The sequence below is a fragment of the Cydia strobilella genome, chromosome 16, assembly GCF_947568885.1.
Source record: "Cydia strobilella chromosome 16, ilCydStro3.1, whole genome shotgun sequence".
Lineage (NCBI taxonomy): Eukaryota > Metazoa > Arthropoda > Insecta > Lepidoptera > Tortricidae > Cydia > Cydia strobilella.
The window spans coordinates 5,790,601-5,818,561 of record NC_086056.1 but is presented as its reverse complement, the minus strand read 5'-3'; the positions used below and the strand labels follow the sequence as shown (position 1 = coordinate 5,818,561).

The 27,961-nt window shown below is 38.1% G+C and overlaps 2 protein-coding genes across 2 annotated transcripts; one reads left to right on the top strand and one right to left on the bottom strand.

Moving 5' to 3' along the window:
- Nucleotides 1-8,367: 8,367 nt before the first annotated feature.
- LOC134748274 (uncharacterized) lies at nucleotides 8,368-15,336 on the top strand. Its single transcript, XM_063683008.1, has 4 exons — nucleotides 8,368-8,515; nucleotides 9,165-9,221; nucleotides 14,039-14,287; nucleotides 15,165-15,336. The coding sequence occupies exons 1-4, from the start codon at nucleotides 8,464-8,466 to the stop codon at nucleotides 15,305-15,307; spliced, it is 501 nt and encodes a 166-aa protein (XP_063539078.1). The 5' UTR covers nucleotides 8,368-8,463; the 3' UTR covers nucleotides 15,308-15,336.
- Nucleotides 15,337-16,761: 1,425 nt separating this feature from the next.
- Nucleotides 16,762-27,713, bottom strand: LOC134748255 (protein arginine N-methyltransferase 1). The gene is made up of 8 exons (XM_063682990.1): nucleotides 27,409-27,713; nucleotides 27,136-27,296; nucleotides 25,327-25,491; nucleotides 23,266-23,414; nucleotides 22,506-22,653; nucleotides 21,725-21,814; nucleotides 20,733-20,882; nucleotides 16,762-20,393 (listed from the first exon to the last, which is right to left on the bottom strand). Exons 1-8 carry the CDS (start codon nucleotides 27,470-27,472, stop codon nucleotides 20,250-20,252), a joined length of 1,071 nt encoding a protein of 356 aa, XP_063539060.1. The 5' UTR covers nucleotides 27,473-27,713; the 3' UTR covers nucleotides 16,762-20,249.
- Nucleotides 27,714-27,961: the final 248 nt, after the last annotated feature.

Genomic DNA, 27,961 nt, shown 5'->3' with positions numbered 1-27,961 from the left:
TCAATTACAAGTTACTTTGTAACTAGGTACTCCATGTATACTCGGTATAAGCATGTATGCCTAAGGTAGGTATGAAAAATTACTGTATGTTTTTACTTAATATCACATTTGCTCTTTATATTTCATTGGGCGTAATAATAATCAACGTTTTTCTTAGCCTGATTTAGTCTGCCTGCCGCTGTCAGCCTGCTGGGCAAAGGCCTTCCCTCGTTTCCTCCACTCAACCGTATTGTCTGTATTTTCCCACCATACCGTGTCCAAGTCGTTGTCATCTCCTTTTATGCGCGCGCACGGTCTACATATTTATGGTGTGCTACACGTGTCTCTACTCTCTGGACATTGACCGAGATCCCGAGTATATAGAGTTCCTTCTCAGGAATGTTCTAATATGGTAAATTATTTGATTAGATGAACATTAAAAAAATATATTTTAAAAGTTAAATTAATTCAAATAAATCAACGATAAATAGGAGTAATTTCTCCGTTATACTGTGGCGTTTGTAATGAGACTTTGTAGGTACATTAGGTTAGAAATACCCTAATCGACACGTCCTATTCATCTATGTCGAGAGGGTAGAGACACGTTGCATAGGTCCCACTCAGTAACCGTTTTAGCTCACATTTCCGAATGCATACCCTACATAGGTTGCATGCAACCGTGCATTTCCTTTGGGTATAATTAATACCGAATAAATTGAAATAATCACTGACGTCAGCTTTTAAGTTCGGATGTCAGACCCATGGGAGGTGTAAATAAAATAAAAACTTTACTTAATTCCTCCGCAGTTATCAAGTACGGATACACGTACAGAGAGAAAACTACCTAACCAATTCAAATAAGTACATTGGTACCTAATCAACTAACAATTTTTATGATTTCTCATTAAGGAATTACCTACTTTGTAGCATTCCGTTCACTTAGAAACGATAATCACTACCTGCAATTTGCTGCAAATAACTCATTGTTTTTGTGTAGTTAACTGATTTTAGAGAAGACTAGAAAAAAAATGGAAGCATATATCGTAGGAGGACAAAATGCCAAGATAGAACAGTTTCCTCACGTTGTGTTTATGTATATGACATGTAATGGCTTGTCTTGGATTTGCGGTGGGTCTATATTGACCCAGAGTTTAGTGCTGTCGGCCGCGCACTGCTTGAAATCCTGTCAGCAAGAGCTAGATGTGGTAGTTTTTGTTGGGAGTGCTATAATGCCACAGGTAAAGTATGTATAGTTTTTCAGTAATAAATAATAAAATAAAATACATGCCGGTCCTACACGTGTACAATAAATTAACAACCCAAGCTTAAAAATCTTAAAATATCTCATTTCATCCAGCCAAATGTCCGATGAAAGTGTCGTTTAAGCATTAATTTTCTGCTGTTCATAAGTTTCAGGTTATTAACGGGCCATTTTTACTTCCGAACGAAACGGAGATTGTTTGTGTGGATGCAAATTAATGTTCCCAAATATCTCCCAATAGTCCCAATCAACCGATACAACGCCATCTACTTTAGCTGCCAAACGTTCCCGAGTTTTGTTAGACAACACATATATTGAATATTAAATACAATCACTAAATCTCAGCCCTACTGTATAATTGTAGAAGAAAGCAGCCAGATACGTATCCCTGTACATGGTTCACGAGGGCTTCGACGAGCGCACCTACCGCGACGACATCGCGCTGGCGCGCTCGCAGGAGGAGCTGCCCTTGGGGAGAACTGTTAAACGAGTCATCATAAAGAGGAAATTTCCGCGCGGGGCGCAGCTACAGGTTGCTGGTTGGGGACTCTTTAATGTAGGTCGTTAATGTCCAGTTTTATTATAACAATATTATGGCATAAAGCTAGTGGACTGTATTTGTGCTAAACTAACTTAAATGAATTTAACTTGGCTTACCGGTGGTTTCGGGTCCTGCTGCTGGCAGAGGCCTCTACTGGTGGTGGCTGCTTTCTGGTTCTTTCTTTATTGGAACATTTTAAATAAGGTTTTTTACAGAGTATTATTTTGTATTCATGCTGGTTTTATTCGCGTTTGTAATGACACTAATGTATTGTCAGTTGTAGACCGTTTGTGTCACCGGCCAGTAGCCGCGCTACTTCAGATGAGTTAGCATAGCATTTAGGTGGAAAACTAAACAAATATAATTTTCCTTGTGCAGCGGGCCTATGCGGGTCGCCATTTATCGTCTGTCATGGGAACAGTCACTTCGTTTACCTGTCACAAAAAAATCAGAAGTGGAATTCAGACATAGACATGACGGACCAATCTTACGCACAATCTGATTACATTGTCAATTTAATTGTGTGGTAATAAAAAAAATGAAATTAAAGGACATTAGCTCACCGATTCCACTTGATTCGTTGTGGCCGATGAAAGCAGGAGGAGCAGACGCAAAAAGGCAAATTTTCGACGAATACGATTGTCATATTACCTGGGCCACCTGGAGGCCTATTCTGACAGTTATGTCTTGTTTTTAAACGGTTATGGATATAATCTACAGCTCATATCAAGTTTTCAACAGCTGACAGATAATATATATCTATAGCCATTTCATAACAATATTTTAGAGATGCCACGAATATTCGGCAACTATTCGGTATTCGGCCTATTCGGCCACTTTGCCGAATATTCGGTATTGGGCCGAATGTTGCTCATTATTCGACCAAATACCAAATATCTGTTGCACTTACCTAAAAAGAAAAATTATATGATAAAAATAACCATAAACATGATATATTTAATATTTAAAATGTATTCTTGGAAAATTGTTTAACCAAAAATATCTTAGCAAACGTTGTGCTGTGTTGGCGAACAGTTTTCATAATAATTGTAACTCAAAAATGTTCGCATGTGTGGCGAATATTCGGCACTTCGGCCGAGAGAGGGGCCGAGTATTCGGTATTCGGCCAAAACCACTATTCGGGGCATCTCTAAATATTATACAATTTATAATGTTCGAATCGCCCTCCTGGTTAATTTGGTGTTTACTGTTTACAGGAAGCCCGGTACGACCGGTACCCGGAAACAAGCGGGCTGCAATGGGTGCAGCAATCGTTTAAGCCCAAGCAGGCTTGTAAGACGTACGCGCTCTCGCCTGGCATGATGTGCGTTGAGAACGACATTAACAAACGCCCAAGTCTGTAAGTTACTTATCATTTGTCATGCTCTGAAAGTGGGTCATACATGTTCCGTGAAGTGTGCAGAAAGCGATACGTTTGTGATATAAAAGATTTTACTCTCCATCGTACGTATGTTTATTTTTATTTTCTTACCGATAAGCAATTAAATTCTGGTTTTAAATGCATTTTTTGAACAGTATCCATTCTGATTTTTAACTCCCCGTTACACCTCCCCCACCCCATTTTACCGAAATTGTTAATTAAAAGTACCTTCAAGAAATAGTACAAAAGGTTGTACATGTTTTTTTTTATAAATATGAATTTTTCTTTCCTCATATTCAAAATGAAAAGAAAAGTAGAAGGCACCATTTCATTTTAAGCGCGCCAAACTACCTCGACTGAAATGTGTGCCTTGCATCCCTTGGTCATTTAAAAAAAAGAACGTAGCTCCATAGTATGGGAGCACTGGGAGCAGCACTTTGCCGACGGGTTCGTGTGACCCTTAAAACCTTAACAATTCTTCTTTTCAGACTTTCGTCTCTTAGGCTGTGGCTACACGGTCGCGGTGTACGGCATACCCATGGGCCCGATCTGTTAGTTAGTCATTTTGAGGATTACTTGGCTTCTAAAAAAAAACCTTATGATTATCCAAGGTGCTCCGGACTCCGGAGGAACCCGCAATATTTTAACTATGCCGGTATCGTAGGCCTCTTCTGCGGTTCTAAGTAGTTCTAACCAATCGCAACTTGGGCCCTGCTCCGCTGTGCACTGCGGGCGCCACCGCCATCCTACAATAGGTTCTTTCTTTATAATACGTATTTCTGCTATTGTTATATGTATATTTTATTTGTAAAAACCCTAGCTTAACAAACAATAAAAAAAAATGGTAGTAGGTAACAATTATGTGCAGTCAATTATCAGATTTATTTGCTCCCTAGGGGCGATTCTGGCTGCGGTTTGATAGCCAACTTCGTGCAGCAGATCGGACTGGTGTCCTTCCGGTATCGGCACAGCGGGCTCAAGCAGATCCTCGTCTACATGAACGTCTCGTACTACTACGACTGGATACAACGGGGCGCGAGACAACTGATTTGTACAAAAGTATGAAGGGTACTCGAGATGCAGATCTAGGGGATGCGTCTCGAGTGCGCACGCTTGGTTGCTTCAGATTGCGCGCTAAATTAGCGCAACTCGTGAGTCCATACAAGTCACATGCATAAAGCACGCAATCTACGGCAAACTTGCGTGCGCTCACGCGGCGCATTCGCTATACAGGGTGTCCTTAGCCATTGGACAAAGCCGAAATGTACATATGCTTTAGGGTATTAAGAATCAGTATACCAGGTATCATAACAACCTGTAGAGCGGTTACGAAGAAATTAACAAATTACGATTTTTTACATTGGAGCAGCCTGTATGTGTTAATTGATTCTCTTTTTTTATTTATTAGTAAGATTTTGACTTTTGACAAATGTCATCATTGCCGCACATTTTCGAACAAGTTGTCAAAAACACTGCCACTTGTTTGAAAAAACTTTTTATTTATTTCTTTGTTCTAATTAAAAAAATATTAACGTTAGAGCATTCCTGAGAAGTAACCCTACGTGGGATTTCAGGGTTTGTCCAATGGCTAAGGTCACCCTGTATATTATTTGGATGCACCCTATCAAGCGGATTTCATGGATATCGTATGTTTATTTAGTTATTTACTATTTTAATCCTTGGCATTCTGATGATAGTTAACTATTCGTATTTAAGAATAAATAATAATAAATTCTAGTATTTCCCTAAGCAGACTTGCTAGTCTGAACTACCGTCCCCTACTCCAGTATTCGATTCCTTATTCTAACTTTCGCTACCTAACTACACTACACGTCCATAAAAACAATCAAATCTTTTAGTAATCAGCAGGTTACGCGTTGAAATTGCGTTTTGTTTTGGACTATACCATGACTGTACCTCTACATAATATATTCTTACCTTTATATGGTAAGCATAAAATAAAATTGCAACAATAAAGGGCAACAAACCTGAGATGTGCAATATTAATAGAAACTGGTTGTCCTCAAGGCTTCCATCTTGTGTAAAAAAGCGTCGTTAAAATACACGATGTTCATAGCCACATATGACGTTTTCTCTAACGACGGCCGGAGCAGTCAAGTTGTTGACGCATGTTTATAGCATATTTTATACGTACAGATTGTCCTCGATTGCTTTTACATAAACAGGCTAAATCGTTTGATTATTTAGCTACAATGGAGATCTTTGGATGGTAAAAAACAGGCCAAGTTAAAAAACCGGCCAAGTGCGAGTCAATCTTGCGCACCATTACGCAAAAATGTTGTATGGGTGCCCCACATATTTATTTTATTCTGTTTTTAGTATTTGTTGTAATAGCGGCAGCAGAAATACATCATCTGTGAAAATTTCAACTGTCTAGCTATCACGGTTCATGAGGTACAGCCTGGTGACAGACATACGAACAGACAGACAGAGAGGCGGACAGTGGAGTCTTAGTAATAGGGTCCCGTTTTTACCTTTGGGTAAAACCCTCAAAAATGAATTTCTAAAATGTGTATTTAAGATTTAAGCTTGATATAATTATGTTATTTACGAAATAGGCAAAGTCGATAAAAAGTCTTTATTTACATACAAGATATATACAGTGGTACTACGTAAACGAAATTAATAACTAGCTTAAATAATACAAAGTCTAATTGATACGATATGTAGAAAGAGTATTTATGTTATATGTTCCAGAGATTAAAAGAAAAAATATCGTTTCCGTTTTTATCTCAAATTACATAAAATTGGTAGGCACAGGCATCATGAAAATGAAAAATGAAAATGAAAATGAAAATTTATTGATAACATTAAGTTACAATTTTATGTAATTTTTGACTTGTAACTTACAAGTCAAAAATTACATAAAATTTGAATATCATTATGGTATATACTTATGCGTATATTACACTTATTTGTCCATCTACTGCGCCCGCAGTTACTTATGTATGCTGATTCTCACGGATATTTGACCAAGGTGCATTCATTATTCTTAGTTAGATTTACGAGCAGATAACGTGGCATGAAGTCGGCTAAGTGTGGATAATACGAGTATGCATATGTTGTTTCCTAGTACCGGGCTATTAATATGTCTAGTGTAGACTGTAGGTATAAGTCGAATTTTAAGTCCAAGCTCCAGATATGACATTAAATTTGTGTATTTCTTGTTTTGGCTTTTGTGAATAGTATAGAACAACTAGCGACCCACCCCGGCTTCTTACGGGTGCAATGTATTATACATATAAACCTTCCTCTTGAATCACTCTATCAACCGCATCAAAATCGTTGCGTAGTTTTAAAGATCTAAGCATACATAGAGACAGACAGACAGCAGGAAGCGACGTTGCTTTATACTATGTAGTGATACCTAACAAAGAAACGCTTGGAAGCCTAGCGGGAAAGCGTGCGACCGACTTCCAAATGTGACGGTGAAAGAAAATATCCTGAGAAAACCGGACTAATCCCGCTTCTAAGGGTTAATTTCTTCTCTGGGTTGGTGAATAAGATTTTAATGTCCAGTTATTATTTTTATAGATTAGATAATTTAGATTTATGTAAATCCAGAACTTGGCCGTGCTCTGCCAATCGGCATGGATCGAGGCCGTGCGCGGGCGCAAACTGGTTCGCAACGGTACCGCGGGTCAGCCACCTTACACCCTGACACTGTCAGACTGTCACCAATCTAATAGTCAAATCACTATTCTACAGATGTGCTATTAGCGAAAGCTTCCAAAAAGTTGGAAATGTTCTCACAAATCTAGGATTTGTTCTTTATTTATTATGCTCTGATATTTCCTATTGATTTGTGTAAACTTTCCAAGTTCTTGGAAACTTGCAACTGGCAATTAAGCTCTGTTGAGAGAATAACTCGTAGCCCACCTGATGTTGTGTTGTGTCCACCAGAAACTGGAAAAAATACAGAATATAAACTGCGTGTGGTACAGAAAATAAAGAGCGCTATGATACTGGGTATCTACCGCAAACATAGAAATAAAGCATCGTTTTTTTTTTTTTCGCGGCAGCTCCCTGGTTTTCCCGGGTAGCCAAATACGATGGGAGAAAACGGCTATGATCCCGAAAGTAGCGTAAAGTATGTAGATTGTAGTGCCTACGTAGTGCTTAGAATGCTTAGATGTTTCGTACTATGTACCTATAATACACCTTGGCATACACTTTAAGTTATAGGTACTAAAAGTTTCCATGACAATGAATACACTACACCTAGCATGTAGATACTCAGTCTCTTATGTTCCCCTGTATTTCTGCAGACTGCTTATACAAAATGCCTACCTAATAACTATTATGTTATACAAAAGGCATCATTTAATAAAATGTCCGCATTATCACTAAGTTAAAATAAATCGCTAAAGCTATTGGAGCAAACCCGCACCATTCAAAGTGCAGTGTCATAAATACACATTTAAAGTGACTAGTAGGAAAATTCTAGTTAAAATCGTTATATAACACCTGCATATAATTGCTGGCCTCAATAGGAGAGTTTAAGGACAACTCTTAGACTGGAACTTTACCATACTAGTACGCACTTGAAGTATAGTTCTGTACACAAGTGAAAAAAATTTATTCTTCTCTTATACTCTGGAAAGCTTTGTCAGTAGAAAAATATCCCATACATATTTAGAATTTTGCGCCTTTTTCCGCTGACAAAGTTTTCTGGCCAGTATTTCCCTGCCTTTGACAGGCAGAATTAAAAACTTTTAAATGATGAACAAAAGAGACATTCAGATGAAGTAGAAAGATTTCAGAGAAAAGCGTTGATAGGCCCCGAAGCAAGCATATTGTCTACTTTATGGTTCTTGGTCTACTCTGCTCTGCCTGCAAGTACGATACGTTATGGAGTTGCTCTACTTAAGTCGTACCTCTTAGGTTACTAATGAGACTGACTGCTCTATGCCCTCGTCAGCAGGATAAATTCACCTAAAATTTTTAAATCTGAAACGCGCTCAGCTTCTCTTGTCTCCTAATACTTCCTAGATCTAGAGGAGGAGATTAAAGGTGCTCAAACATTAATAATTATGTGCATCCATAAAAATGTTAATCACTTTTTTTTCAGACCTTGTCGATTCCTGCAGACACATCATTTTACAAACTTATTATAATGGTGTAGATTAGTATCTTCGTAAGCATTTCTCACGCGCCAGTACCGGTAGATCCACCTATACCGCCTTATTTTCATTAGGGACATCCATCTCGGTGCTCCACTCGTGCGCACCCGTGAGATATCATTTAATTATTTTATATTAATTTAATATTTGTGCTACAATGAATAAAAAGTTGTGCGTCGTCTTTGTTGCAATTATTGCTGTTGCTCAAGGTAGGTTTATATTTATGGACATTTATCATTTGACATAATTTGTATGTATTTATTTTGCATATTCTAAATATTTTGCAGTAGTTAAATTTACTTAAAATCTGCAACATACTCTTATTTTATTTTGGTAAACTTCGGTAAGTAGGTACTTTTTTGATTTTAGTACCTGTAACTAAAAAGAGACAACTTAATTTACAGTTTCGTAGGCACTTATAATATTACAATAAATAAATAAATATCAGTGGATATCTTATTTACACAGATCAACCTAGCCCTAAACTAAGCAAAGCTTACTATGGCTGCTATTAGGCGATGATATACCTACATACTTATATAGATAAATACATAATTATATACATAGAAAACACCCATGACTCAGGAATAAATATTTGTATTCATCATCAAATAAATGCCCTTACCGGGATTCGAACCCAGGACCATCGGCATCACAGACAGGGTCACTACTCACTAGGCCAGACCGGTCGCCAAATATTTTTTTTTTTTTTTTTTAAGTTTTATCATAAATATTTTTTTCTATTAAGTTATTTATTTTCTAATTAATTTCAAAGTAATCTTTTTAATCACTAATGTCACTGTAGAGGATTATAAAAACTGCACTACTCTTTATTTACGCATTTTATTACAAAAATAGGTGTGCAGCCACAATCCAATTACGACCTAAGCCGAAATAGGCTCGGCTCGGGGAATGGTGAGTGTCAAGCATTAATCACTTCTGTGGCAAACATCGTCGCATACAAACAATAATTTACAGTTAAGGTCAGGTGGGGTAAAAGAAACAGTTTGTTTTGCTTGGGGCAAGAGAAACAGTATGAGGATTCCCTACAAGCTACAAGTGTATCTCTTGCCCCGGTTTTTGTCTTACCCCATCTAACCTCATGTTATTTTAATCGTCAGGCGAAGTTGATCGTTTAGGGGGTTCTTTCCGAAATTTTAAACACAACGACAGTTGCATCTTCTGAACAGTTTCCGACCTTTGACTCAGGTGAACTTGTGTAAGACTGATCAACATCGGCGCACAGGCACGAATGCGAGCCATATTGAATATTAATTGCATTGCATCCTGCGTGTTTTTCTTTTCATTTAATAAAGCTGTGCGCTGGTAACGATAACATATACTAATCTATGAGTTACCGTAAAATGGGATGAGTAGGGTTCGCGGGCAGAGTTGGGTTATGAATGGGGACTTGGGGAGAGAAGGGATGAAACCCGGGTGAGATGGGTTTTTAAGGCTACTACTACAAAAATAATGTATTCCAATTTAAAATGGAGCTGTAGTAATACTCATAATAAAAAAAATCGATCCAACAATCTTCCAAAATCACCTTTGTATGAAAACCCATCTCACCCAAATTACGAGGGACTATTAAGGTTAACTGGAAGAGATCCCTGAAAGGGATAAGTTCGCCTTTGTACGAATGATGCGTTTTTCTCTTGTTTTGTTTCTTTTTGTACAATAAAGAGTTTTACTACTACTACTACTATGGGGTGAGGTGAAATTTCCTGTTTCTCGTCAAAGTTATGAAATGGAACTACCCAAAATAAAATAAAAACTAAAATACAAACGTCCGAAACACTTATTATATACACCATTCAGTTTGCATATGTAAAAATAAAATGTTATCGACGTTTGAATGTCAGTTTTGCGCCTACTCAGCCCATTTTACAGTACGCCACAGTGGGCATCGGTTCGATATTAAAATTAAGGCAAAAAATAAAATATTGAGCTGAGAAAATATACCCCTATTAATTCGGTTTATTTGTTTACCAGAAATTCGTTAAGTATGTATTTTTTTTAATTCAGCGATGATGAAAGCTATTAAAAATACATATGTACATACTCGACGATCTTTGCCATAGAGAATCGTACCTGGGAATCGTATCGTATGGATAGAGTTGATTGACGGTAGGTATAGTCAGCATTACTGCTCAGACATTAAAGTCGGTACCTACCTATTTACTTTAAAAGCTTTTAAAATGTTAGGTGTTTTTTTCCGTATAATCTGTCTGGAAATTGTAATTTGAAACTGAATAAAGTAAGTAACCCGTTTGTATTGTTCTTAAAGTTATTAAATTTGACATCTCTACAACAATAAAATTTTTAAAAGCTATTATTTAACTTGCCATGTTAGCATGTATGTGGTCTGGGTCAAATCTTGGTAGCTAAATTTGACCCACTTCCCAGCTGAAATTTTGCATATACATAGGTATGTAAATCGGATGACAATGCAATATTATGATGACATGGAGCTGCTCTGATGATGGAGACAGGAAGTGGCAATGGGAACTCTGTCATAAAACAACGCAAACTAATTGTGTTTGGGGTTATTAGAATTAATTGTCTCGATGAGTAAGTATTAGTTGCCTGTGTAAAGATAAAAGTACAGTCAGTGATAAAAGCTTGTATCTGAAATTAATTTTTTGCCAAAAACTTATTATGAATATGAATTGAATGACAAGAGAGCAACACAAAGTCTGTTTATTATTCAAACTCTACCCATACGATTCTAGCAGCATTTTGGAAAGTTCACGTCATTCACCATTCGCAGTTCATTTCGTCTCATGACTAATTCATGCGTTTATATGCATTTGTAGTTTGTCAAAGGACTCTCTCATTTCAAACATAGACAGAGAGAATCATACTATCTCTGTCTTACACTAGTACTAGCGCCCAAAAGAAAAGGATGAGTATAGTTTTTTTTGTTCTTATTTACTGACAATTTAGTTTGACCTTGATTTAGTTAGTTTGAAGTTTGAGTATTTCATTTAACACTTACCATTAATCGTTTAAAGATTTTAAAGTAAGTATATATTAGACGTACGTAGATATAGACGATATAGTCAGCATCAAATAAATAGTGACGGCCAGATGTCAAATATGTCGGGTGGAACACATCTTTATTCCTATCATCCTATGGTAACATAGGTGTGTTATGACATATTATATTAGGTCACTTTGGCAGACTACATGGCAGTCTATATTTAATGTCTCCTAACTGACGTCAAAAGAACTTGATCCCCACCGGATTGTGTAATTTTCAGACAGTTCAGCACTTATTCTATGGATCAGGATTATCATGCAGCTCCAGCTTGCCTGCGAATATTTTTCATGCGCCGTTTTCCATCCCCTTAAAGGGTTGAATTTAAAAAAATCCCCGACAATATTTGAAGAATATAAGTAAATATATATTTCAAATTTTAAGGTTCTACCTTTAACGGTTTAAGTTCAGGCTGCGCGTTTTGTCAGTATCTAACGTCTCACTTATCGAAAAAATACCAATTCTGAGAAACGACGAACATTGTTACCGACACGTAAACTGGTGAAAAAAAACCAACAATCTAAGATGATTATGCTAAACTAACGTGTACTCCAAACTTTAACTAATTAATCATCTAATTACAATGGCGTCTCGAAACAAGGACAGACGAATGTGTTGTTAAAACTACAATTAGGTAAACTTCTTCTCAAGCCATAAGGAAATCCTTGGAATTGAAAACTAAGCCACGGTCTGTAGAGCATCATTCAGTATCTCGCCTTGCATTATCCGATTAGGTATTTATAGATGTAGATTTTGTCTCCCAAGTTGTGTTGGTGATGTGTTGTTTAGTTCTAACAGCACTGGTTCCTTCCTTTTCGACATTGTTACACCTTGGACATTTTATGGAATCTGTTTGTACCAACTCTACACCGTACACCCCCTTTTTTTGACCGAAGCGTTAGCGAAGGTCTCCGTTTTTTTTCCGGGCATTGTGCTTTCGTAGGTCCGGATGTTCCCATCTACCTGTCGCAATTCTTAACCGATTCTCGTGACATTTTGTGACCAGATTCTATGATTATATCGATTTTTTTCGTCGATCCAGTTTTTGGATTTTTTCAAAATGCGGATAGACATAAAGGACTAGGAAGTAAGGGCCGATAGCGTCTATGGCGCTTAAGACCATTATGAGTTCAATGCGATAACGACTCAACGAACTAAGTATTTTTCACCTCAGCAGCTCGAACTTTGTGAACAGCAGTGCGACTTTCCTCACTCCAAGGAGTGAAACAATGTAGCTTTTTAATTTAGTGAAGGGCCATGAACTTCATACTTTTATTACATTTTTTTTATGGTATGGTATGGTATCGTATGGTATCGTATCGTGTCGTGTCGTGTCGTGTCGTGTCGTATCGTATCGTATCGTATCGTATTGTATCGTATTGTATCGTATGCTATAATACTTTTTTTTCTGTTTATTCTGTGTAATTCGAAATACATTTTAACCTTTAATATGTTCTCACTGCTGAGGTAAAAAATTATGTGTGCAACACGAGAGCAAAGTTATTTTACATCTCGCGTTTTCGAGTCCCTCGCTACGCTCAAGATTCTACCTCGCAAGAAAAACCAACTTTCTTGTTGCACAAGTAACTTTTTCACTTTTACATTTTCTAAGCTTAACATAGCTCACAGAGCCACCTGGTATATCTAGATATTTATTATTACATTTTCCCTAGGTTTGGAACGGATGTCCTAGGACTAAAACGCATTCATCATATCATCATAAAAAAACTTTTTTTCTTTTGTTTAAAAAAAGTTAGTTATGTAGAGCATGCACCTAAGCAAACCTAAGGTAGATAGGTTCCTACTGGAACCTTAATAATTTGCCTATAGATCTTAGTAGACATCGCTCATATTAAGATTCATTTAAGCTATTATAGACGGATTTATAGATGTTCATAAAGATAAGATTGAAACAATATTTGCATTAATATGCCGTTAATTTTAATTACCTAAATTGTGCTTTTGTTATCTTAGGTAATTATCGAAATAAGTGTAGGTAATTAGGCAATTTAAAAGGTTTACCTACTCTAAAATCTCTAAATTACTTTAACTGTAATCAGATTTAATGATCACAATAAACTCCTTCTCGTCTGAGCACTTTCTCACTTTTACGCTAAAAGATCACGGGGTTCGATTTCTGGCAACATATTCCCAAGAATTGGCGCATCCACTGGTTTTATAAATGCGGCTGCCATTATGCTCTTCCAAAACAGAGAAGAAACTACACTTTATTAAGCATGATAAATGAAAAAGTTTTCTCACGATGTTTTAATAAAATATCGTAGACAAGAAATCCAGTCGCTTTTCGGTGAAAGAAAACATCGTGAGGAAACGGAACTAATCCCAATAAGGTCTAGTTTACTCTCTGGGTTGGAAGGTCAGCTGGCAGTCGCTTTCGTAAAAACTAGTGCCTACGCCAATTCTCGGAATTAGTTGCCAAGCGGACCCCATCAGGCTCCCAGGAGCCGTGGCAAAAATGCCGGCATAAAGCGAGGAAGATGAAGGTGATGATCGTAGACAAGAAATTTCAAACGTGCTTAAATTCATAAATTATATATCATTAAAATCATTAACATCACTCTCAGTAACCAAATATATCTACACCACCAACATCAGCTCATCCTAACCATCATCTCATCTCATCTAACCACAGGTTTCAGCCTAAGAGACATAGCGGCTTTTTTCCTAGGCGGTTACGGACAGTACAACCCCGACTACCCACAATACCCGAACACCGGTCCAGGCCTCTACCCCAGCGGGCCCGGGTACCCGGGACAGTATCCGGGTAGTGGATACCCGGGTGGGTACCCGGGTAAGCCCGGGTTGGCTGGGCCACCGGGCGCGCACCCGGGGTGCCCGCTTTGCGACTCGTCTGTGTATAGCTACTGCTCGTATAAGGAGGCCCACGATGCTTGCTGCTGCGACAGGGATTCTGGATGTAAGTTTTTGAAGTATAGTTTGGGAAAGTAGGTAAATGTGCACGTGTCACGTGTTAGGCCTCAGCTGTCTAAAAGCCTACTGAATTAGCCTTCTACTTCGGAAGACTTGATCCAGACTCACAGCACAAAAATGTACTTACTTTATGGTACGGTAGGATGTCAGTTTTGTTTAAAGTTTTAGCTTGTTTACGAATACAAGTAGTCGTTATGATTTTAACTGTCATGTATGTAGGTACCTATGTATTTATGTGCGTATGTATCTAAATTGTACCTAGGTGTGTTTATGTCAAGTGTTCCGTAGTAGTACAGTCAAAGATTTAATTTCCTACCCATTTTGTACTTTGTCACAGTGGCAATAGTATTTCTCTAGCAACTTTCATATTGATTATTATAATATTTATATTAAATTACTGAATCAATGCTATTGAACGAAATATCACTGGATTCATTTTTACACTGGCATGGGTTGCGTTCTCGCGCTCGAGTCCATACTTGAAGTCGCGCGAAAACGCACCCCATGCCCTCCCTGCATGACTCCCCGACTCTTTGTGTCTGTCTGTCTGTACCTAATAAAATCTTGCAAGTTAAATTTGACCCACTTTCCGGTTTCCGATGAAGCTGAAAATTTACACACATGTAAGTCGGGTGACAATGCAATATGGTTGGTACTATCGAGCTGATCTGATAATGGAGACAGGAGGTGGCCATAGGAACTCTATGATAAAACAAAGCAATTTATTTGCCACACACGTCGCTGAAAAATTGGTGTAGAGTTACTTTAGACGGACTCCACCCATATTTTTTACCAACCCAATGAAGCCAAGGAATTTAGCGAGCATTTTTCTAAGACTAAAATGAAACCACGTATATCCACAGTCAGCCACAACTGCCGCAAGGCCGACTGCAAGTACCTGTACGCCAACTCGTGCCAGGAGTACAACCTGATCTCATCGTGCTGCTGCGTGGATGTCAAGAGCGCTGGTGCGGTACCGGTCGTGCCGGTAGCTGTCGTTGGATAAGCTAATTTATGACTTGCAGTGCCGGATTAAGCCAGCGCGGCCTGTAGCAAATTCTATCATGGGGTCCATGGATTGTTTTAATTTGCTTGTTAGATTTTTCACGGCCACAATGCGTAGCTGCACGGGGCCCCGAAACGCGCGGGGCCCGAGGCATTTGCTACTTTTGCCAAGTGGCTAATCCGCCACTGATGACTTGCATACATAAAATCATGCGCACGCAACAGGCGCCATGTGCAAGAGCCACGGATGTAAATGTGACGTTTCCAAGAAAAAGGTACCACATTGTCGCTTACCATAAGGACGAAAATTGCTTGTATCTTTATACGAAAAACCTGTCAGAGCGTCCTTATTTCAAGTGACAATGTGGTACCTTTTGCTTGAAAACGACACAAATAAATACAAAATACTTTAGGCAGCCGCCCGGCGAGAACGATTAGCGATAAGCGTGTATTTTCCCGGGAGAAATTTCTCTTTAACCTTTTGGACGCCAATGACGGATATATCGGCACCGCAGGTCCAACGCCAAAGACGTATTTATCGGTCAAAGACCACAGAGCAACATAGACCTACGTGCATGTGCATAAAGTTCAATTTCAGTTTTGACACTTCGGTGACGTGGCGTCCGAGTGACAGCTTTTGTGTTTGACACGGCGTCGAAAAGGTTAAAAGATCTGTTAATTTCTCTTAGAAAAGGCACTCGATGGCAATGTAAATTGTCAGCAATGTACCTATTAATATGTGCATCTCATTATCTCATTTATTCCACTCTGGACAATCGTCGTACATATTTTTATCCTACCGGTTCTCAAGTCTACCGCTAACGTCTAGTTTTTGTAGACACCATCAGTTTTTCAGAAATAATAAAATATGACATTAATGCATAAAGGCGATTTGTTTGCAGAGGGCTTACCGGGAAACGCGGATCCGAAATTTCGCTATCTGCCTCTTTATCGCTCGAATATGCAAGTGTCAGAGATAACACGATAACGAAATTTCAATTTTCTTGTTTCGCGATAGACCCCTAATATTTTGGCAGTGGCGCCCCCTACGCAGAGTTTCGTGTAATATTCCCTATTACGCGCGTGCGATAAAGATACGAACAAGCGGGTCAATGTATGAAATGGTTCGTGGTTAGCATCCCTACTTTAGCTTGATAGGTTTTGTTCAGTTTCATTAATAAACTAATATATATGTATTTTGTAATGTAGAACTTAATACTTGCTCCCAAAACATTGACAAAATGTCTTCACTGCCAATTACAGCTATAAAATGTAATTCATGTAAACAACATGTGAACTAATTTTATAAAATCACACTTGACAACCAAAACTTGATTTATGTAACAAATAGGTACTTAACAGTGCTCGTATCTTAGTGTTATTTCATAGGAAACGATTGTACAGTTTTGGTTGTCAACTGAATGTAATATAAGGCAATAAAATAAAAAACAAAGCTTTGGCTTACTCATTTATGCACCTCTAAAATTAAGAGTACCACCGGTACAAAATACGCACTGTTGTAGAAAATCCGACACAGCCGGCTATCAAAATTCAACTTAAAGTCGTTACAACGAGAGTCAAAATTCGCTTGGGTTGAGAATCTCATAGATACACCTGGGCGTATTACCAGGGCTATCACAGTAAATCGCGTACAACACTCCCATTGAAAATAATACATACGATGCTCGCGCCCATATCTAGTACAAACATGAGAAATCTAACTACTGAGACACTCGGATTTATTAGAATACAGCATTCAATACATATTCCTGTATTATCAATTCAATTATGTTTACAAAATATGTCATGCAATACAATTATTATTCTTCATACAACAGAGTACAAATTGCCAGTTGCTGAAAGTATTCGAAAAGTTGTATAAGTTTCCATTCAGGAAAATTTCACAGAAAACAGAAACCATGGAACATTTTATTACAAAATAAAAAGAATTCCGTTCCTATACAAACGTGTGAGAAGTTTCGCGCTTTTCCAAGTAGAAATTTAGTAATTTTGGAAACTTTCCGACGGCACATCAGTACAACAGAAAAACTGCCTTTTAACAATAACTTCATGAACGTTAATTTGACGCCTTGGCGCCATTTGAGACGACAACTCACGACGCATGGATAATGCCTGAGCCACACTAACGGGGAACGCCATTGATTATCGCGATAATCCCAGTGTGGCCCCGGCATAAATCTTTGCATACGGTATTCTAATAGTGATCCGAGTGCATATCACTATGTCCAATGTCCAAACTTCGACCTTAAACAGTAGTTTTACATCGCAAGATCTATCACTCAAAGTTTTATATTGGACGTAGTGACAATACCTAAAATACAAGAATAATACGTAACACTGGCATATACGAGTAAACTACCCGATGCAGAGTTCTATGTTAGGCTATTTCGACCCTAGCTAATTCTACAGAACCGGAATAGTTTTCGAATATATGTAATTAAATCGAAATTAGTTTTAACTAAATTGATATTGAACATGTAACAGGCTCAAATTATACATAGACAAAAGAGCGTCGCAAAATAAAATCAACACTTTTAGGCCACCATAATACAAGTGTAAACAATAAACGTTCCAATGTAATTTAAATTTAGTATCAAGATTTACTACAAAAAGTTATAACTTGTGTTTTTACGTTATAAAATATGACCCGTGGTAGCATAAGCTTAATACCTTTAGAATTCGTTTGAGGTCTTATGGCGGGATTCCACCAGTGTGCGGCACAAAGATTTATGTACTGTATATGCTTGTGCCGCACACTGGTGGTACGCACGCCTTTGGACGATAAAAAACTTCTAAAGACATTGATATCCTGTTTTCAAGTAGATAACCAAGCTATCTGGAGTTTCTCATACATACAAGTGTAAACTATCCTTATTTCTAAACATACAGTGACCATTATAATAAGAACGCGTTTCCTATTATGAACCATTTTAAAGAACAGACATCCAGAATTCAGTGATACATCAAAATATTTATCAGTACGGTTTTTACTCACTATTATTTTTAGTCGCTTTTGACACTCGTGCCTGAGGATGGATTCCCAAAGAATCCGAAACATGTCGCCAAAAGCGACTAAAAATAATAGTGAGTAAAAACCGTACTGATAAATATTTTGAAATATGTCTCACGATAGTAAGTGCGATCAGTGATACATATCATGAAATTTATGAAACATTATTCAAAATTATTTAAGCATTAAACATACGAATATGCATGTGTTTAAATTGCTATTGTATAAAATAAAGCAAAAATACAAAACATATTGAACGCTGAAAACCCATTTTATATAGTTATGTGACTTCTTTTATGTTACTGGCCAAATTCCTTAACAAAATATTTAACTTGGCAGATGCACATTCAATTCAAATATACTTTATTAATGTAGGGGTAAGCACTTATGAATGGTGAATAATATGTACATATATATACTATCGCTAATGGGGTTGGCCGGTCGAAGTATTTAGCAGATTGCGCCAGCATAGCTTGCCCTGTCAATTATCTGTCAATCCCTAGAATTGTCAAATTTTTGTTTTTTTAATGGAATTTTATGCCCTGGATGCCAGCCCTTTAAGCCAAATCTCAAAGAAAAAGGGGCAAGCTATGATGGCGCCATCTCTGCAAACCTTTGACAGTTGCCAACCCCATTATCAGAGCAATTTATTGATGTTTTTTTTTTTCACATATTTGTTCGTGACTCATTTTATTTTCACAAGAACACTTCGTATGTTTAACGCTTTTCATAAAAACTATAGGAAACTCATTCAATGTTATTCGTTTTTGATAATAAAACTGATCAATTCGTGACAATAGGTACCCAAAGCATTTCTCAATATGCACAGTACAAGTGAAATAACTTAAGAAAAAAGGCGATATGCAACATGTGCGTAATGAAAATAATATTATTATTAGTTGCCACTTACAATTTCCTAATATTTAAAGATCTTCATCTTTGTCGGTCCCTCATTACTGAGGATCGTGACCACTTGGTTTTGGTATTTAAAAATAAACGTGACATTAAGTATTACAGCTGTGTCTGGGCACAAAAATATATATCCAAATGTCCACTTGCTGGTAAAACACAACTCTAGCAATTTTAAAACGAAGAATTTTGTGCCACATATGGCAAAACATGAAAACGCCTCATTTCTTAAGTTTTTAACCTATGCATAAGTCTCAGAAATATATGAAACTTATTCTTATTACTTAGTGTTTAGCTGAACAAAATTTGGCATGTATGCTCCAAATACTTATGATACAATTCATACAATAACTAAGCTTATTTCAAAAATAAGACGGTAGAACACTGGGACATGTCCATTCGTTTCTATCAATGTAGCTTTGATTTTTTTTTTTACGCTTTATTCTCATACAAAAGGCTGTTTAAAAAAGTTAAATGGAAGCCTGACTGATCTAAAAATGGAAAAGGCACCCATAATTTACGAAAATTAAAATGGACCAACTGTAGGTAGGTAAATAATATTTACAAACATCAAATTATAATGGCACAGCCATACTGTTTTAAACAAATGTTCTGATAGCATTGTCTGACTTTCTTAGAATGGTATTCCACCTATACAATTTCTTTGTCCAATGTGTATTGCGTCTCACATTTTGCTTAATGAGAGACGCAATGACATTGCACTAAGAAATTGGACAGGTTTATACCACCTTTAGTTATGTGTTAATTTATTGTTACACGTTTACTGCTAATTTTGTGTTGTAAATGGGGTGCCTGGCACTGAAAGTGTCAAGCTTGGTCAAATACACTACCGAACACCGCTATCGCCTAACTACTGAATAATATATTGGCAGTACCTTCAACCTCAACCGCAGTCCGCAAGGCTGCAGCCATAATACAAGTGTAGCATAAAATGTACGTTATAAACCAAAGCTACACTCACAGAGACCTGTAGTGGTTGCGCTCAGCGCATCCTGTAGTGGTTCTTCTCCTGCACCTGGCACAGCTCGCCCTTGAAGTCGATCTCAATCTCGAAGTCCAGGTCGCGGTTGTTGCGCGCGTTCTGCCGCATCGAGAACGTGCCCGTTATCTCTTCCTGCTTCTTTACCTGGAATAATAGTGTGAACTTACAATACAACTCCACAACCTCAAAATAAAAACATCAAGACAGAGGTAAACAACAGGCCGAAAGAGGCAGGTGCTATAAGCGATATTTTTAGTGCAAAGGTCGTACAAAAAAGCTGGAATAGGAGAAAGTTTGTGAAATATATAAAAAATGATACAAAAGACTGGTGCAAAGTGCGCCAATTATTACTCCATTTCTGCTTCCATAGATAAGATTTAGATCCACTACCATCGTCAACACAGTAAATTGTCTATTCGTAAACCTTATTGCAATAAAATAAGATGTATCACTGTTCAGTTAAGTGTGTCACCGGGTACTTACAGTCATGTACTCATCGAAGTAGAAGACGGTCTGCTTCCAGTGAGTGTAGGGCGCCTCGGGGGCAGTGCTGAAGCCGAGCCGCTTGTGCGACTTCGTGAACTCCACGTTGAAGAACGTCACCAGAGCCTGGATGAAGTCGTTGCGCCGCACCTACAGACACACATATTGTAATATTTACTTATGCTTCTATACATTCACTAGGAACATTCCCTTCAAATAAACGGCTAATTAATGCACACCAGATACCTAATGCAGCATGGCTTTAGCTCCCACATTATTGACTAGACTACTAGGCAAATTCAATCAAATTTTGTAACACATTTTTATGCTTAGGCAACTGTTTATAGGGTTCAATACCCAAAGGGTAAAACGGGACCCTAATACTAAGACTCCGCTGTCCGCCCGTCCGTCTGTCTGTCTGTCCGTCTGTCACCAGCCTGTATCTGATACACCATGATAGTTAGACATTTGAAATTTTCACAGATGATGTATTTCTGTTGCCGCTATAACAACAAATACTAAAAACAGAATAAAATAAATTTTTAAGTGGGGCTCCCATACAACAAACGTGATTTCTTTGCCGTGTTTTGCGTAATGGTACGGAACCCTTCGTGCGCGAGTCCGACTTGCACTTGGCCGGTTTTTAAGTAGAAAGCAGTATCACACATAACGTTATGTACTTAACACACTAAACAAACACCTACATAATATGGGTAAAACTGACAGCCCCATGTGCAGAGTGTGCATGGAAGAAGAAGAAACAACCAAACATTCTCCTAGACTGTAAACAGGTAGAACTATACAGGAGCAAATACCTAGGGAATCCATGCACACTGAAGGAGGCAGCTAGCAACCTGAAGACTTTGCTAGGCTTCGTGGAGGAGCTGGGGTGGTTAGAGTGTGATTAGCGCTACCTAGTTTCACGCAAAGTAGGCACAATGGATGTCGATTTGCGGAAAATGCCTAGCAAAACTAACTAACTAGGTACTTACTTGCAGATGGAACTTAGATTCGAAGTTGAGATCTTCTTTCTTGACCGTGTAAAGATCTATTTCTTTCAGCAGACACGAATTCGTAACTACCTGAAACACAAATTTCAAAAATTTGATGTAAGATTGACAACATGTTACTAACCTATCACTATCCTTGAGTTACGAACGTTACGATTGCTGTTTATATCATTTTATTCTATAGTATACGCAACTTTGTCCGCAAATTGGCGTCACAATGGCGATAGAAGCTTTTAACTTGGTGTACTTCCTTTTTGGCGAAATTTATTTCGCCAAATTTCACTTGGCAACCAACTTTTCGCCAAATTGACAAACCAATCGTTGGCATAACCTTACTTCGCAACCATTTCATTTCCCAACCCCATACTTGCGAAATGAAAATGACGTACTAGGTTGGGTTAGGTTAGGTTGTAAATATTATGTAAATTTGCGAAATGAAATTTCGCCCAACTAAAAATATGGGATAAATAGTTTGGGAAGTAATTTTCGCCGAAACATCAGTAAACCTTTTAACTTTCTATATCAGAAGCAAAGGGTAAAGAAGTGAAATAACTTAGGCTTGATTTCCTCCTACGCGGACATCGGTCGCGGACGTCGGTCAACCGTACTAGTTAACACAATGTTCTATGGGCCCCCGCACAGCGACGCTGACGTCCGCGGCAGATTTTTCTTCCGACGGTACGCTCGACCGACGTCAGCGATCAACTACAGCGTAGGAGGAAATCAGGCCTTATATTCGCGGCGATAAATTTTGTGTTCTGACCTGTTTGGCATCAACCACGTCGACCAGCGGCTCCGAGATGGCCACCTTGCGGATGGAGGACATGTCGAAACCGTACACATCGTCCCACCAGTTGATCTTCTCGTCCTTGTACTGACGGTCCTCGATGCCGCAGATGAACAGGGTGCACCTGAACAAACACTGCCTTTAATATAGGTCCATAATATATACTACCACGAACGTCATCTGAGGTTTACCAGTCGCAAAGAAAGGTGCATTCACAAAAAGGCCTAGTTGCCCTCGCGGTTGGTTTCATAAAAGCACAAGATTAATAAAATCAACTTCACAAAACTGTTTTTTTTTTCTGGCAAAACAAAACTGTTTAACCAAGAATTTGACCAAGTACATCTCATGACAGAGTTTATTAACCATTTTATGCAGCATGAGTAGCTTTAATAAAGAACCATCAAGCGTGACTACACGCCATTGAGGAGTCCCGTTCTGATCTTCATCAAATGTGACGTTCTCAAGGTACCACATTGTCACTTATCGATAAGGTTGATTTCAAATTGAAGCTATATGGAAATACTGCCTTATTGAAAACCAACAATAAGTACTCTTTTGATTGAGAATGGCACAAATAGTGCTCTCAGAGAGCAAATGCACAAGCTATTATAAAAAATACTTAAATTGGTATAGACAACCAGTAATATTTGTAGAGTACCCTTTTTCTCCAGGGTCCAATCAGGGACAACGGGGCTAATTAAGTATATGGCTTTATTACAGCAAAGGTCCTGCTAACCTGTCCGGGAAGAGCATGCCATCAGGCTGCAGCCACTTGTCACGTGCAAACAGCACTGTGTCCAACATGCTCTCGTAGAACAGGCAGTAGCCCATCCACTCGGAGATGATGATGTCCACTTTCTCTACCGGCAGCTCAATCTCCTCCACCTGACGAGTATAAAGTTTATTAGCCTAAAACATGTGTCCAACTAAAATTTCTGAGATGCAAATCCCACATTCTGAGATGCAGATACACAAAAATAATCATTGATCTCTGATTGTGTGAACAACCGCCTAAAAATTTAATGTTTATTTCTTGCTAAGGTACCTGCAAAGATAGATATAACTCCGTAATAGATGGATACAGTCTAAGGAAAAAACGTGCCTCGAAAATCAAGAAAATTTGATTCTCGTTCAGAGGGCGCTACTAGTTTTGGCCTACAGTCGTATAGATGGCGTTGACGGTTTCGTTTGTTATTTAACAATTTTAACGCATATCAGTGAAAGAACATGGGTCAAAATCATCAAAATAATTAATGCAAATAAAAAAAATCATTTATCTATATTTAAATACATTCTATCGTATTTTTATAAATCTTAATTTTTAGTTTTAAAGTGTGTCGACAGATGGCAGTGAATTTACTGGGGTTACAAAATTTACTATGACAGTACCGCTCTAGTATAAGTTACTCTATGGTACCTGTAAAAAAAAACTTCTCCACAATAGACCACATCTCAGTCATCAAACAAATTGTTGAAAAATGTCATGAATACAGAAGACAATATTACGTGGCATTTGTAGATTACAATAAGGCGTTTGACTCACTTAAGCATAACAAGATATGGGAAGCACTTAAGGAACAAGGAGTCCCGGAAAAATACATTAGGATTATAAAAGAAATATACTCAAAAAGCACAGCAAAGATTAAATTAGAGAGAATAGGTGAAGAATTTAATATAGGAAAAGGAGTCAGACAGGGTGATCCTTTGTCGCCAAAGATATTTATAGCAGTCCTCGAAAGTGTGTTTAGACGGATGAACTGGGAGAGCTATGGTCTCAATATTAATGGAAGAAAACTAAACCATCTACGTTTTGCAGACGATCTGATTCTGTTAACAGATAATCCCAAAGAACTCCAGTACATGCTGGAAGAACTAGACACACAAAGCAAACTGGTCGGCCTGTCCATGAACATGTCAAAAACTAAATTAATGACAAATAACTCTAAAGACCAAATCAAAATAAACGGAAATACAATAGAATATGTATCTGAGTATGTATACCTTGGTCAAATAATATCACCATCAGATCAGTCAAACAAGGAAATTGAAAAACGAATATCAAATGCATGGAAGAAATTTTGGTCATTAAAAGAGGTTATGAAGGCGAAAGAAATACCAACAAGCCAGAAATTTAAAGTTTTTAATATGTGCATTGTACCTGTACTCACCTATGGATGCCAAACTTGGGCACTTACGAAAAAACAAGAAAAAAGGCTCGCTACATGTCAAAACAACATGGAAAGAAGCGTGTTAAACATTAAACTCAAGGATAGAGTGAAATTGTCCATAATTAGAGCCAGATCAAAGTGTGGGAGAGTAGTCAAAAAGGTCAAGCAACAGAAGTGGCGGTGGACCGGTCACATCATCAGAGAAGGGCTAGAAAAGTGGACAAGAGACCTTATAGAGTGGTACCCAAGGGGGCACAAAAGGAAGAGAAGAAAGCCTACTTGTAGATGGTCGGATGACTTTAAAAGGATAGGCGGAGTGGACTGGACCAGGAAAGCAAGAGACCGTGATACCTGGAAGGACTTGGAAGAGGCCTATGTCGGAGAACAAGCTGAAGTTGTCGATGGGAACTAGAAAATAGTAAATAGTAATATATATATAATTATAGAGAAAAATAAGGTATATTTTTAAGTAGATTGTTACAAAACTTCAGAAATAAAGGCTATTTTTATTTTATTTAAGGTACCTGTCCAATTTCTTGATCCAATGTGCATTGCGTCTCACTCTCTCACTAAGCAAAATGTGAGACGCAATACACATTGGATCAAGACAATTTTTTAATCTTACTGACCTTGCCCTTGATGATCTCGATGACGTCATCGAGCCGATTGGCCTCGACGATCTTGCGCGCATAGTCCACGATGTTGGAGCACTCCACCGCGATCACCTTGGCCGCTCCCGCCTTGGCGGCGAACATCGAGAGGATGCCCGTGCCGCAGCCTATGTCTAACACTATCTGGAATTCAGATTTTTTTATATAAAGATAGTCTAAATCTAAAAAGCAAAATGTAAGGGGAAGTAGCCTTAGTTTGAATACAGCAGTTCAGCGATCTATTCCCCTGTCATATCAAATCAAAGGACATGATAGAGGACTCTCTCTAAACTCCTAAATAAACACCAAAAAAAAACTCCAATCTATAGCATAAAATATAACCTTATGCCAACTAATGAAATGCTGCCAATTCCCAGTAAATGAGGGCTACCGTTTTTATGCTCACCAGTTAGTGCCACTGTAGATTTAGGTCCAGAAAAACAGATCTCAAAATTCTTCTATGCTTATTTTTATAAAATCAATACATTCTAACTTCCTAAGATACTCAAAAGTATTTTAATGTCTAAATGTGCCATTTTTTCAACATATTTAATTTTGCATATATATTTTAGTTGGCACTTTTTAGGGTTCCGTACCCAAATGGTAAAAACGGGACCCTATTACTAAGAATCGTCTGTCCGTCCATCTGTCACCAGGCTGTATCTCATGAACCGTGATAGCTAGACAGTTGAAATTTTCACAGATGATGTATTTCTGTTGCCGCTATAACAACAAATACTAAAAAGTACGGAACCCTCGGTGCGCGAGTCCGACTCGCACTTGGCCAGTTTTTTTAAACCACTAACATTTATTGAGCTAAGTACCTATATCAATTGTTTACCATGATTAATCAAAGATGGAGAAAGATTTACCACAATTATGAATAAGGAGTGAAAATTCCCGATAAAAAAGCTTGAAACACCCAAAACTTCTATGCATTTGACATTTTGAAAGACCTCCAACTACACTAGCGCCCCTAGCGGCGAAATTAAACGCGGTAGCCCTCATTCCTTGTATAGCCTGAGATCAAAATTGAATATTTGTGATGTTGCTTATGCCTCAATAACAGATAAAGTGCTTCCACCACTTTTACTCTATCCTGATGCCAGTGTCTTCCCCAACCATACTTTGTGAAAAGTAAAATATATTTCATTCCTTGCTGCCAGCATCAATCACAAGCAGGGAATTTTCTGGTGACTGAATTTATATGGCAAAAAATAGAAGTTCCCAGTTCCGTGACAAGTTTGTATAGAAAACCAAAAGGCCTACTGGAAACCATGTTCGACATGGTGCCTCCCTGTCGCACTTGTAAATTCGAACATACGTGTGACATGGAGGCAACATGTCGAACGTGGTTCGCGGTAGGGCCTCTGAACTGAAAGCACCCCGTCACAAGCTTTAATAACCGGGTCCACACAGAACAAGCATACACGCGAGGAAATTGCCTCGCGCGTATGCTCGCTCTGTGTGGACCTGGCTAATATAACATAGGCTTAGAATGGAGAAACAGCAATTCAAATGTTCATTCATCAACATCATCATCGTATCAGCTGAAAGACATCCACTGCTGGACATAGGCCTCCCCCAGGGATCTCCTCAGACTTAAGTAGATATGTAAATTTATGTAGTATACTTATTGTAGTTATAAACTTGACTCTTATTCTTGTTTTAAGGTTAGGGAACACAAGCATCACCAATAAAGTGAGTAAGTAAGTACAGTAAGAGTACTAAGCTCCTACAGCTGTAGAGATAGCTCGTATAGGAAGTAATGAAACAGTTTTAACTTACTTTTCCCTTAAATAAGTGTTTATTGTGGTACATAGCATTCCTATACGTGAGTGTGCGAACTTCGTCCTTTAACATCTCCTCGTGAATACCGAAATGGGCATACGAGTCGAAATAGTAATCTCTTGAAGTCATTTCCTCCGCCGTAACATTCTTGTCTGGCCCTAAAAAGAAACATTATAATTATGTACTTGGTACTCGACAAAGAAACACGTTTTTGCTACAAGCAACTACAAGTACTAAAAACAAGCATGGTGATCGCGACAGTACACTCACCGTTTTCCACAACGGGCGTAGACGCTGCCGAGGCACCTTCTTGAGCGACATCCATGCTTTCCATTTCAAATTAACACTAATGGAAAATGCCGAAAATCTAATTATAACCTAGCTTTGTTATATACGCCGAATCGATATGTTGCAGATGAAGCCCAAGTGACTGTTAATTTGAATGTATTTTCACACTCCTATTAATTGTTACTAGCTAAAGGAACGTTAAACGTGAATAAAAAAGGAAATTAACCACTAATTCACTATTTTACAAAAAAATGCTCGAAACAGTCGCAAACCCTCCGAGATGGAGCACGAGCAATCGAGCATATCTTTTTTTTTTTTTATAGTTTCAATTCTTGCCCTTAAGATATATGGCAACATTATAACTAGCATAGAGCGAAATTTACTTAACGAGTTTTTATTTAAATAAAGTATAAATACTGACAAATTTAGAATAAAATGCTAAATAAAAATGACTATAAAATGTATGGTTTTATATTAAGAGCCCTCTATCTATACTCATGCGCTAATCACGGCGCGAAGCCGCGATTCGCGCATG